Source organism: Anolis carolinensis, chromosome 1 (genome assembly GCF_035594765.1).
Source record: "Anolis carolinensis isolate JA03-04 chromosome 1, rAnoCar3.1.pri, whole genome shotgun sequence".
Taxonomy (NCBI): domain Eukaryota; kingdom Metazoa; phylum Chordata; class Lepidosauria; order Squamata; family Dactyloidae; genus Anolis; species Anolis carolinensis.
In genome coordinates, this window is record NC_085841.1 from 185,676,346 (window position 1) to 185,688,951 (window position 12,606).

Sequence of the window (12,606 nt, forward strand, 5' to 3'; positions counted from 1 at the left end):
AAATTTGGATGCGAAATGAGGTCAAATTGTTGGTCGGAGGGCCCTCCTTGCAGCCGTTTCTCTCCCCAACCTGTCCCAGAATATCTGGACCAAGGTCGCCGCTTGGAATTTTAGCCTAAAAAAATTTATTTTTGGAACTTCCAAGCAAGTCCCTTCGTGGTAAAGCCAAATTATGTTATCGACCGCGTTTCTGGGGGATCGGGTCCCTTAAGGAGAGAGCCGATCCGGTCCTGAGGGAACGGACCTTGGCGAAGCCAAAAGAAGAATATAAGCCGCAATACAACCTGAAGCCTGGAATGAAGAAGGTCCGCCAAGTTGAAGGAAAATCCGCCAAGGAGTTTTATTGAGCAATTCAGCTGAAAAGGACGCTAATAGCGATCATTCAATCTACTAGCGTAACATATGTTTCAAATAAAGTCATATTTATACAGTGTTTCGGTCTGACAGCCCTTTGAATTTCCCGCCCCGCTTCCCTGCCCATCTGATCGCGGATAGGCTGAGAGGTTGAACGAGGCGGGCTTTCGTTTCCCGCCTTGCCCTGCTGGCCCAATGGGGAGCCGTTTTTTGTCCCCCCTCGGGCCAATCAGAGAGGAGGAGGCGGGAGCTATAGAAACAATGCGGTGACCGGACAGGAAACATCGGATTAATTCTGGCCCAGCCAATTTCTAAAGGAATTAATGACACCCATCAAGGATGTCCGGGGTCCTGTCACGTTCGCAGATTTTAGATATGTCTTTGGGGTGTCAGACAGGAAGTGGTGATGGGTGGTGATGAGCCATCATTGACGGCCCCACAGGGTGCCTTCCTGCGGCGTCCTGGCCTGAGATGTGACAATGTTTGCCTTGGGGGCGAGTCACCTTTAGGAGTTTGGTGACTCGCCCTATATTGTCCATGCGATCGGAATGAGATGGGATTAAACTGTGGCAGATTATCCTTTGTTTTTGGGAAGGGAGGTCTGAGTCATGGGGCTAGAGTTCAGGTTGGGGTCATAATATTTCCCATTTGATTTCATGATCTGTCAATTATATGGGATAAAATGAAAATTGAAAATAAAGTTGGAATATAAACCCAGCTGGGAAAAACACATATTTTCCGGGGATCCCAAAGAGTGTAAATACATATAGGCAGATAGGTAGATAAAGGAGAATCCATAAAGGTGGGTGACATTGCATAAAGGGGAATCATGAATGATATAAACAATATAAATGAGCAATAGAAAACATTTGATAGGAACGAAGTTCACAACATCTGGGGAATCCAACATAGAAGTAGGGTTCAAGCAGCATGATTTCACAATCCATGAAGTTAGCCCAACAATTTGAAATTCATACAACAGTGAGTCATGTACATAGAATATGAAAATTCACAAATACATGAGGGGAAAGAGTTCATAAGGAATTCATAGAGATGGCATGGGGAAGGGGCACATATGGGTTAGTAAGTCTTTGGAGGTATAGGATTTCATAAGTCCAAGGGGTAGGTGTGGGGAAGAGTGTTCTTCTCTTTCATAAAATTATGAAATTATGAATGAAACGTGGAGGGCCCCCGTCCGGGCATCCCTTGGCAGCTGTAGAGGGTGAGGGTCCTCGGTGAACTATGTCTCCCCCGCGAGAGAGCGATCCCCCCATCCCCATTTCACAGAAAGGGGCCAGGGAGAACCATTCCGCGAGTCGCGGGGAGAGAAAAACCCGGGATAAAGCAGCAACTTGGCTTGGAAAGAAACGCGGTTCCGTTTGACAGTCAGCTGTTGAGATGCCGAAAACTGGACCGATTCCGGGTCTGCTGGTTGTCTTCGAGTCAGGAGCCTTAGAAAGGGTTAAGACTAAAAGAGGAGCGTTCTAGGGGTAATTTTGATAGAGATATGAGCCAATTTATATCGTCCGCCATGTTAATCTATGGCGGAGAACCTCAGCCGGAGTTAAAGGACGGGAGGGAGAGAAACCGCATGCAAAAAGGAAGGAGTCAGAGGGAGATACAAAATAACCAGATAGAGAGTGTTACTGTTAAAATAAATGCTACTTTTATTGGGGGGATTTGTTACATAGTTCAGGGAAAGGGAAAATGAAGGAAAAAAAAAGGTCTTTTAATAATGGTCTGTTGCGGTCCCGCTCCGTTCTTTCGGAGAGTAATCTATGGAACTCTCTGCTGCGTTTTCAAATCAATTTGAAAGCGGGGGCGACGGTTATCAGGAGGCCCAAAATCTTGCCTTTCCCAGAAGGCTCAGGCAAAAGCAAACTGAAGTTTATGCCTGGATAAGTGTTCTCTGGGAACCTGTAAGCCCACCAGAATGATGCTATGGTTTTTTATTGTGTCAGAAGCAAATTGAGGCAAGTCGCTTCTGGTGTGAAAGCCCAGGGTTCGCCCGGATATGTTACCATCCTGCGGGGGGCTTCTCTCATGTCCCTGGCTGACGTCTGCTAGACACTAACTATAAAATTACACTGGAGAACATATTGATCAAATTTACAAATAATCAAATCCACAGAAATCAAACCTGAAAATGTGGAGGACTGACTGTATTTCGGAATCCAGATTAGGGATGCTCACCTATATTGTGTGCTTTTCAGTACTGTGATTCTTAGTCTTGTCTGAATGTTCTGTTAACCATTGATATACCTTAGAAATGACTGATCTGCAGACTTAACAGTACCTTTGGCTTGTTTACTCTGAGCACGAAATTAGGGATCAAGTTATATATTCTTTGCTTACACTGCATGCAGTTTCAAGAATGTAACAGATATGTTTAAAATCAATAAAAGCCCCTGGTGGTGCAGCAGATTAAATAGCTGAGCTGTTGAACTTGCTGACTGAAAGATCGACAATTCGAATCCAGGGAGCTTGGTGAGCTCTTGCTGTTAGCCCCAGCTTCTGCCAACCTAGCAGTTTGAAAACATGCACGTGAGTAGATCAATAGGTACCACTCGGTTAGGAAGGTAACGGCAGTCCATGCAGTCATGCTGGCCACATGATCTTGGAGGCATCTACGGACAACGCCTGCTCTTCGGCTTAGAAATGGAGATGAGCACCAACCCCCAGAGTCGAACACAACTAGACTTAATGTCAGGGGAAAACCTTTACCTTTTAATCATAGTGGCTGTTAGTTGCAAAAGAAATTCAGAGTGATCTTTAAACAAAGCACTGGGTTGTGTTGGTTCCTTATCTCCAACTTGGCAAAGTGCAATTAGAGGTAACTGGAAATGGAAATATTGCTTCATCATTAGAGTTGTTCCAGGTCATATTTTTTCTGTATAATTCAAATTAAGTATAAGAGAAAGAACCTATCTTTCAGAAGTAAGGGAGAAGCAGCCTTGGTCTGGACTAGGATTTTTTTGGCTCTCTGAATATCTCCAATGACATCTCCCATAGTTCCTTATCAGTGGTGATACTGTTTCCAGAGCATGTGAGAGCTTTAACCTTTGCCCAAAATATCTGGAAGTCAAAGGCTCTTCTTCACTTATTGATGATGTCGCCTGTTGACTGGTGCTTTGTATAAATGCTTACCAGAGGGGACTTTTTGTTGTTAGCTATGGGATGATGGAACCCCTGGTGGCGCAATGGGTTAAACCGCTGAGCAGCTGAACTTGCTGACTGAAAGATCGGTAGTTTGAATCTGGGGAGCGGGATGAGATCCCGCTGTTAGCCCCAGCTTCTGTCAACCTAGAAGTTTGAAAACATGTAAATGTGAGTAGATCAATAGGTACCACTCCAGCGGGAAGGTAATGGCACTCCATGCAGTCATGCCGGCCACATGACCTTGGAGGTGTCTATGGACAATGCCGGCTCTTCGGCTTAGAAATTGAGATGAGCACCAACCCCCAGAGTTGGACACGACTAGACTTAATGTCAGGGGAAAACCTTTATCTAACCTATGGGGTGATGCATTATACTTCTGTAGGACAGGTCCTCAGTGTTACTGCCATGTTTGTTAAAGAGTATTTTTGGCCACAGCAAGTAGCAACAGGAGTGCATTAAGCTTAAGGTAACAATGTCTTTCACAGAAGCAATTTAAGGAGAAAACGTCTGCAGAGGCCTTAATTATTCATGCCTTTTGATTTATTCATAAATGACCTGATGCTGAGGTGAACTGTAAAGTGGCAAAGTGTTCCAATGGCAGAAAATAATTCAGGACGGCATTTCATGAAGACTGCAACTGTATAGTGAGGATTTGTCCAGAGAAGGCTAACAGACAGTTATAAAGTATATTATGTTCAATATTTGTGAGTACAAAGTGGTGTGTCTTTGGTCAAAAATGCTATGCATATATTGTATGGATCAGTTGCTTCTATCTGATGTGAAAAAATATTTTAAAAAATATTTCCAACAGCAAAATTTGATTTTGCCATGTTGTATAACGAATATCATTATACATCATAGAATTTGCAATTGAAGAAATTGCTGGAAGCACCATTTGTCCAAAGGAATTTGACCTGATATACCGGTAGATCAAACTCTGCAAGGCAACATGATTCCTATCCCTAGATCAGAATAATGTGTCACCGGCGATTAGCCAGAACATGAAAAGCTTACTTTTATAAATCACAGTGCCTTCTGCTTGGTAGATTCACAGAACTGCAATAAAAAGGTAACATTTCCTCTGAGATTAGAAGTATAATAAACACATGCGTAAAAACAAATTTGCAGAAGATAACAGTTTTGGAACAGCTAAAAAAATTCTGTGAACTGTTTAGGTGCTGGTGAACCCCTTTTATTGTCCTCATCTACCCAGCCATATAATGCAGTTCACACTGGATTATATAGCAATGTAGAGCCTGCCTGAGGCCCCTACTACACTGCCATATAAAATCCAGATTAACTGATTTGGAGTGGATTATCTGGCAGTGTAGACTCAAATAATCCAGTTCAAAGTAGATAATGTGTATTATCTGCCTTGATATTCTGGGTTATACGTCAGTGTAGGAGGGTCCTGAGTCTACCCTGTCCATGTACTGTAATTTCAAATTGCGTTACATGGCAGTGTAGATGGAGCTATTGTGCCAAATAAAAACATGTGCTCCAAGATACTTTAGTATCTGGGGGATGGAGAAGAAATTAAGCCTGGATGTACACTACTCTATATCCTTTTATGAGAGATTTAAAATCGTCTTTCCTTTATGTGGATAAATTCCTTCCAGCAGCTCATGAAGCAAGAGCATACAGTAGAGTCTCACTTAGCCAACGTTCTGGATTATCCAACGCATTTTTGTAGTCAATGTTTTCAAACATCCTGATATTTTGGTGCTAAATTTGTAAATACAGTAATTACTACATAGCATTACTGCGTATTGAACTACTTTTTCTGTCAAATTTGTTGTATAACATGATGTTTTGATGCTTAGTTTGTAAAATCATAACCTAATTTTATGTTTAACAGGCTTTTCCTTAATCCCTCCTTATTATCCAACATATTCGCTTATCCAACATTCTGCCGGCCCGTTTATGTTGGATAAGTGAGACTCTACTGTAATTTATTTGCTACATTTATATGCCGCCCTTCTCACCCCAAAGGGGACTCAGAGCGGTTTACAAATTAAACTTACATACAATATTATATTATTAGCATAGTACAATACTGGCAATAAATTACTATTTTGTACTATATCAATATATTGTAATATTATTAGTAATATTACATGTAAAATATAATATATAATTAACATTATTATATTGTATTATTAGTATATCGTATTACAATATAATATTATGAATATTATATGTATATTCAATATGTTATAATCTATATATATAAAAGAGTGATGGCATCAGGGCAGCAGACAAAACAACAAAACTACAGGCCCCCCAAACTCGAAATTTGACAACACCACCCATCATTCACGGCTCTAGGTTAATAAAACAAAAAAGAAAAGAAAAATAAAGTCCTAATTACAGGGAGAGGAATAATAGTTTTTATCCAATTGCTGCCAGTTTGAAGGCTAAGCTCCGCCCACTTGGTCTCCTAGCAACCTCCTCAGCCCAGGGGACAGGCACAGTTAGGCCTCACTTAGGCCTCTTCCACAGATTATCAGATTTTAACTGGATTATATGGCAGTGTAGACTCAAGGTCCTTCAACACAGCTATATAACCCATTTAGAATCTTATATTATCTGCTTTGAACTGGATTATCTTGACTCCACACTGCCATATAATCCACTTCAGTGTGCATACTAAACATAAAGACAACCATACAACAGACATTCAATACCACCACTACCTCAACAATTTCTCACCACCACCACCAGACAACGCCACAGCAACGCATGGCCGGGCACAGCTAGTTATTATATATTATAGTATCAACTGCTTATTTTGCAGTTGACGCACACACATTAACTGATTTCTTAGATATCGCAACAGGATATACAGTAGAGTCTCACTTATCCAACATTCTAGATTATCCAACACATTTTTGTAGTCAATGTTTTCAAAACATCCTGATATTTTGGTGCTAAATTTGTAAATACAGTAATTACTACATAGCATTACTGCGTATTGAACTACTTTTTCTGTCAAATTTGTTGTATAACATGATGTTTTGATGCTTAGTTTGTAAAATCATAACCTAATTTTATGTTTAACAGGCTTTTCCTTAATCCCTCCTTATTATCCAACATATTCGCTTATCCAACATTCTGCCGGCCTGTTTATGTTGGATAAGTGAGACTCTAGTAAGGTAAAGGTAAAGATTTTCCCCTGACGTTAAGTCCAGTCGTGACCAACTCTGGGGTGTGGTGCTCATCTCCATTTCTAAGCCGAAGAGCCGCCGTTGTCCGTAGACACCTCCAAGGTCATGTGGCTGGCATGACTGCATGGAACGCTGTTACCTTCCCGCCAGAGCGGTACCTATTGATCTACTTACATTGGCATGTTTTCGAACTGCTAGGTTGGCACTGTACTTCAAACCCTGTGTCTCTCTCTCTGCTTCTCTCTTCCAACTGTCTCTCTGCACCTGCTCAGCTCAAGCCTGAACAAAATTGCAACAGTATCAAAAACTCCCAGGCTTATTTTGCAGTTGACGCACACACATTAACTGATTTCTTACATATCGCAACAGGATATACAGTAGAGTCTCGCTTATCCAAGCTTCTGGATTATCCAAGCCATTTTTGTAGTCAGTGTTTTCAATATATCATGATATTTTGGTGCTAAATTCGTAAATACAGTAATTACTACATAGCATTACTGTGTATTGAACTACTTTTTCTGTCAAATGTGTTGTATAACATGATGTTTTGGTGCTTAGTTTGTAAAATCATAACCTAATTTGATGTTTAATAGGCTTTTCCTTAATCCCTCCTTATTATCCAAGATATTCGCTTATCCAAGCTTCTACCGGCCCGTTTAGCTTGGATAAGTGAGACTCTACTGTACTATGATTTACACCCGCTTATCTTTCTGGTTCGAGGTGTGAAAAGGGTAATTGCGGGCAAGGGAGGGATTCGTGCCAGGAGTCGAAGAAGCCCTCCTTGGCGTCATGGCGTCATCTCTGCGCGACCGGGAAAGAGCAAGGGAAGGAGGGCGGGGCGAGAGGCAGCGCTGGAATGTGGGCGGGGCGCGAAGCGGGCGATGTGGCTTCCTATTTGCCAATCGCCGCCTCAGCTGCTCCCTCGGTCTGCGGCGCTGGGCCGTGGGAGCTGAGCTGAGCTGAGCTGAGCTGAGCTGAGCTGGCCGCGCGCGCGCCCATAGGCGCCTCTTCCCAGGTAAGTCAGTCAGTGAGTGAGTGAGCGAGCGAGTGCCTTGGCGGGGTCTGCATGCATGCAGAGGGAAGGAGGGAGGGAAGGGTCCGCAAGGCTTCGGCCTGGAAGGAAGCGAGGGAGGAACGGAGGAGGAGGAGGAGGCTGGGAGGGGACCACAACAACGAGGAAGCTGGGCTATTTAATCTCAGCCCCCAGGAGACAGCGGGCTCTGGGGGAGGAGGCCAATGGCAGCCAGAGGGGAGGCAATGCTGAGGGGAAAAGGAAAGAGAGCTTGCCAGGGTCAAGGAAATGCCTGGGACTCCAGCCTTTCTTTGGCCCCATGCCCCACCTAAGCATCTCTCAACCCCAGACATGTCACACAATTTATGAATGCCATTTCCTAATTGGTTCTGGCATAACAACATGGAGAAAGTGTATTGCACTGCACAAAACTTTGTTTTGGCGGGACATCCCTGCAGCTAAGATGTTGTCAAGGGCTTTCATGGCTGGAATCACTGAGTTGCTGTGTATGGCCATGTTCCAGAATCATTCTCTCCTGAAGTTTCACCCACAACTATGGCAGGCATCCTCAGAAAGGATGCCTGCCATAGCTGTGGGTGAAACGTCAGGAGAGAATGCTTCTGGAACATGGCCATACAGCCTGGAAAACTCACAGCAACCCATTTTGCTATATTTTATGCAATGAGCATCGCATCAAGTCTTGACCAATTTAAATTTCAACCTGAAGATCACAACCAGATACAGTGAAGACATCTGCCATTGCGCTCTGCTAATGAATACGAGGGCCCTGGTGGCACAGTGTGTTAAAGCAATGAGCTGCTGAACTTGAGGACCAAAAGGTCCCAGGTTCAAATCCCAGGAGCGGAATGAACGCCCACTGTTAGCCCCAGCTCCTGCCAACCTAGCAGTTTGAAAACATGCCGATGTGAGTAGATCAATAGGTACCGCTCCGGCGGGAAGGTAACGGCACTCCATGCAGTCATGGCAGCCACATGACCTTGGAGGTGTCTATGGACAACGCCGGCTCTTCGGCTTAGAAATTGAGATGAGCACCAACCCCCAGAGTTGGACACGACTGGACTAAATGTCCAGGGGAAAACCTTTACCTTTTACTGAATACGAATACCCAGTGTGGAATACTTCGCACCACATTGCTCTTAATGAGACATGCCCCATTGTCACAGAAAGTCTACGCCCAACACTATTGGAGAAATTATACTATTCAGTTGGTATTGCACCACCCGATATCCACAGCCCGCAATGAAAGGACCAAAGCATTGACATCTCTGGCACATCCCCTGTTCAAATATCAGCCAGCATGCCAACGCCTTAAACCAAGACACAGCTTCCTAAGATCTACAGAGATACTTGCGGGAACACTTCAGCAAGCAAGAGTCCAAAAGTAGCAGGCTAAAACCCAGAACCTCAATCAGTGGCTGATACCAGATGAGAAACTCCCTCCTGGGCACATAGAAGACTGGGTGACTTGGAAGATGCTGAACAGACTCCGCTCTGGCACCACGAGATTCAGAGTCAACTTTAAGAAATGGGGCTACAAAGTGGAGTCCACGACATGCGAGTGTGGAGAAGAGCAATTCACAGACCACTTACTACAACGCAGCCTGAGCCCTGCCATATGCACAATGGAGGACCTTCTTACAGCAACACCAGAGGCACTTCAAATGGCCAGCTTCTGGTCAAAGGAAATTTAGTATAATGCCAAGTTTTTCACTTTGTTAGTGTTTTTAAAAATACATTATAACTGTATTCTCAATTTGCTTCTGACACGATAAATAAATAACCAATTTAGTTTGTGGCAGCCACAAAAATGAAGTTTCTGGAGTATAACAACCATTTTCAAAGTAAGGACTGCACAATTAAACAAGAAATAACACTTTCAAACTAGTAACAGAAAAATGCTCATATTTTGTTACATAGTGTAATGACCCAGGAGTGGGAAATAGGAATCTGCAAGATATTTTCCTACAATGAATTTCACAGTGGCATTGAGAACCTTGAAGTGCAGTTGTAGGGCAAAACATATCAAAACCAGTAAACCTTGATATAGCCATCTCTTTCATGTATTTATTTCATGGCTACTTTGTGTGGCATTACATTTTTGGGCACCACTTTGCTCTCACTTGATCCCAACTGGTCTTCCTATCACAAATGGCAGAAGCATAAGAAATGAACTCCATTCCCCAGATGTGTTGCCCTCACAGATTAAACAGGAAATAATATTTTCAAACCAGGAACAGAATATTTTTCAAAGGCCAATAGCTTGGTCTAAACAAGCTTCCAAAGAACACGACAGAGAAAAGACTAGACTTAATGTCAGAGAAAAACCTTTACCTTTACCTATCTACCATGCACACAACTCGTATTTTTTAAGCAGAGGAGGCGGAATTTTTCCCACAGAACTTCTATACAGGTTCTGAGCATCATAAAAAACTGATTGTCTTTAAGATCAAATCAGGAGCTGCTGTTGTTTTTTAGTTTTGAATATGTTTTCATGGATTTTAACTGAATTTTAAAAATACCAATGATATTTAATTCTGTTCTAATATTTGTAGGTTTAAACTGTATTGAAATGCTTTTAATGTAAGCCACCTTGAGTCTCCTTGTGGAGAGAAAATAACAATATAAGTAAACATCGTCATCACTTTTAAAATATTGTGTATGAAATTACCTTCAGGCTATGTGTATAGAAATTAATTCCTTCTTTGAACCTGGGTCCCATCTCCAAGATATCTCATTATGTATATGCAAATGATCCAAACCCAAAACATTTCTAGTTCCAAGGATTTTAGACACTTGACCTGTATCAGCATTGCAGGCTGTCTGGTTTGAGATCCTTTGGTTTTATTAATCTGTTGAGGGAGGCTTTCAGCTCATTTTCCTTCTGTTCAGAGGGAACAGTTGCACTTGTGCAATTTCTTTGGGATGCAAAGTGGCATCGGTTGTTCTGAAACCAGCAGATTTTGGAAAAAATTTGTACTGAATGATTACTTTTATGCTACCTTTTTTTCACATGGCTAGACAAATAGTGCCAGCGAATAGAATCTCTAGCCCCAGGTTTGAAGTTCAGTAAAATTTTAAGAGGTAAAGTGCCCTCATATGCTTTAAAAACATTGTCAGTTTGTTCTTTCTGCAGGTGATCTGTGCATGTTGGTTGATCTTTATGAAACACAGAAAAAGAACGTTTCCCGCTACCATTATCTGCTGCTGCTTAATGTTCTGTTTGACATTGAGAAGATGATGAACACTTGGAATCAAATGTCGTTTTATTGAGATTTCATCCATCAAACAAATCCAGGGCTTTTGCGATAATTCTGGCATTCCTGCATCCTCATATCTCCTGCAACCTCCAAAGGGCTCATTTGTAGTTTTGGAGATTAAATCTGAAGCCTCGTTCATGGAAAGGAGAGTGAAGCAATTACCTTGAACCATTTGATTTATGCACTAGTATTAGAGGAACTCATTTACTTCCCTCTGGATCGAATCCAAAAATCAAAAGCAACGTTTTGATGCTCTGAAAGTGAACATGGTAGGATCTTGAATGTATGGTGCTGCATGACCAAGAAGGAAGGAGTGAAGGATGGCTTCCAGAGAGAGGCTGTATGAACTTTGGATGCTGTACTGCAATAAGGTAACTACAAATATTTGTTGGATTTATGTTAGTTGATGCTTTTTCATGAAAATCAGATCATTGCCAGAGAAGACTTCTGTTTTGTAAAACTTACACAGCCCAACAAAAAAGTTGTTGGGGCCTGTTCCAGGGGTTATTTGGGGCGCTAATTCAGAAAAATGCATTAGATAGACTACATCAGCTCTAGTTTACGGTTATCATGGCTTTCTATGGGTGAGCAGATGGCAACTGGTAGATGGCAAATGTTCTGTATTTCAGAAACTAGAGCTGATGGAGGAAACTGGAGCCATTTTTGAAATCAGCAGGTCAAATATACCCAGAAACAAGACTAACATTTGAGGCACCAAAATGTGTGTTGGCCAGTGTCATCACAGATCTATTTAGTTTATGTTCTTTACATAGCTGTTTTCTAGAGTCTTTCATAAAACAGGTAATTAAGATTTGCTTTGTGCATTGTGTCTTTCCATGTTAACTTAGGAGATTTTCTAAAATACTAGTGTATATCTAATAGCGTAAGGCATACCCATCATGTTGGTTTGCTTGCTAAACAGGGTTGACTTTAGTGTCCTGTGTACTTAAATCTTAGTTTATCCATATATAAACTCTGAAATATCTCTTAGTCATATGGTAACTTCATGAGTGTTGCTAAAGATGATACAGAAATAGAAAAGCTGGTAAATCACAAACTAAATAACTGTTTATATCTTCTTGTTAGGCTTCAATGTACTCATTTTTTCTCATTTTGATTTTAATAATACTAATGTTACTGTTATTTCAGCAGTTTTACTGTCCCAGATATTTAGCATTACATTTTTTTGAAAGCAAAACATATGCAAAAATGTTCTTCAGAGATTTGGTGATTCAGAATTTTTCTTAAGCTTGCAAGCTTTTGAAATACAAATGTCCTATTGTTTTACTAAGAAGCTCATTATTGCTATGCTAATCAGGTTTTTATTCTCAACAGGGAACAGATATTATAATCTAAAAGAGCACTAATGCTCAGCTGGAGATCTTCATGTGGTATCTAACAGTTATTAACTTGTTTGACAATTGACTTCTAACTTTTTCTTCCTAGTAATTGTAACCACATAAAGTGGAAATCAGCATCTGAAAACATTGCAGGCAATTGTAACCTTGAGCCCACTCATTTGATGGAAAATTGGGGTAAAGTCATATACACAGAGCTTGGAAAAGTTTGGTTTTTTTGGAGTATAGTACCAGAGTCCTAGAATAGCTACTGGCCCTGCAGACTGAGGATTTTGGAC

The 12,606-nt window shown here is 41.6% G+C and overlaps 1 protein-coding gene across 4 annotated transcripts in view; it reads left to right on the plus strand.

Annotated features, from left to right (window-relative positions):
- Positions 1–7,559: 7,559 nt before the first annotated feature.
- Positions 7,560–12,606, plus strand: part of nbeal1 (neurobeachin like 1) — a 143,085-nt gene continuing 138,038 nt past the window's right edge. For all 4 annotated transcript variants that reach the window (XM_062962099.1, XM_062962103.1, XM_062962107.1 and 1 more), the window contains exons 1-2: positions 7,560–7,695; positions 10,847–11,341. In XM_062962099.1, coding sequence (XP_062818169.1) covers positions 11,291–11,341 — 51 coding nt within the window. In that variant the 5' untranslated portion in view covers positions 7,560–7,695; positions 10,847–11,290. The remainder of the gene's footprint in view (positions 7,696–10,846; positions 11,342–12,606) is intronic.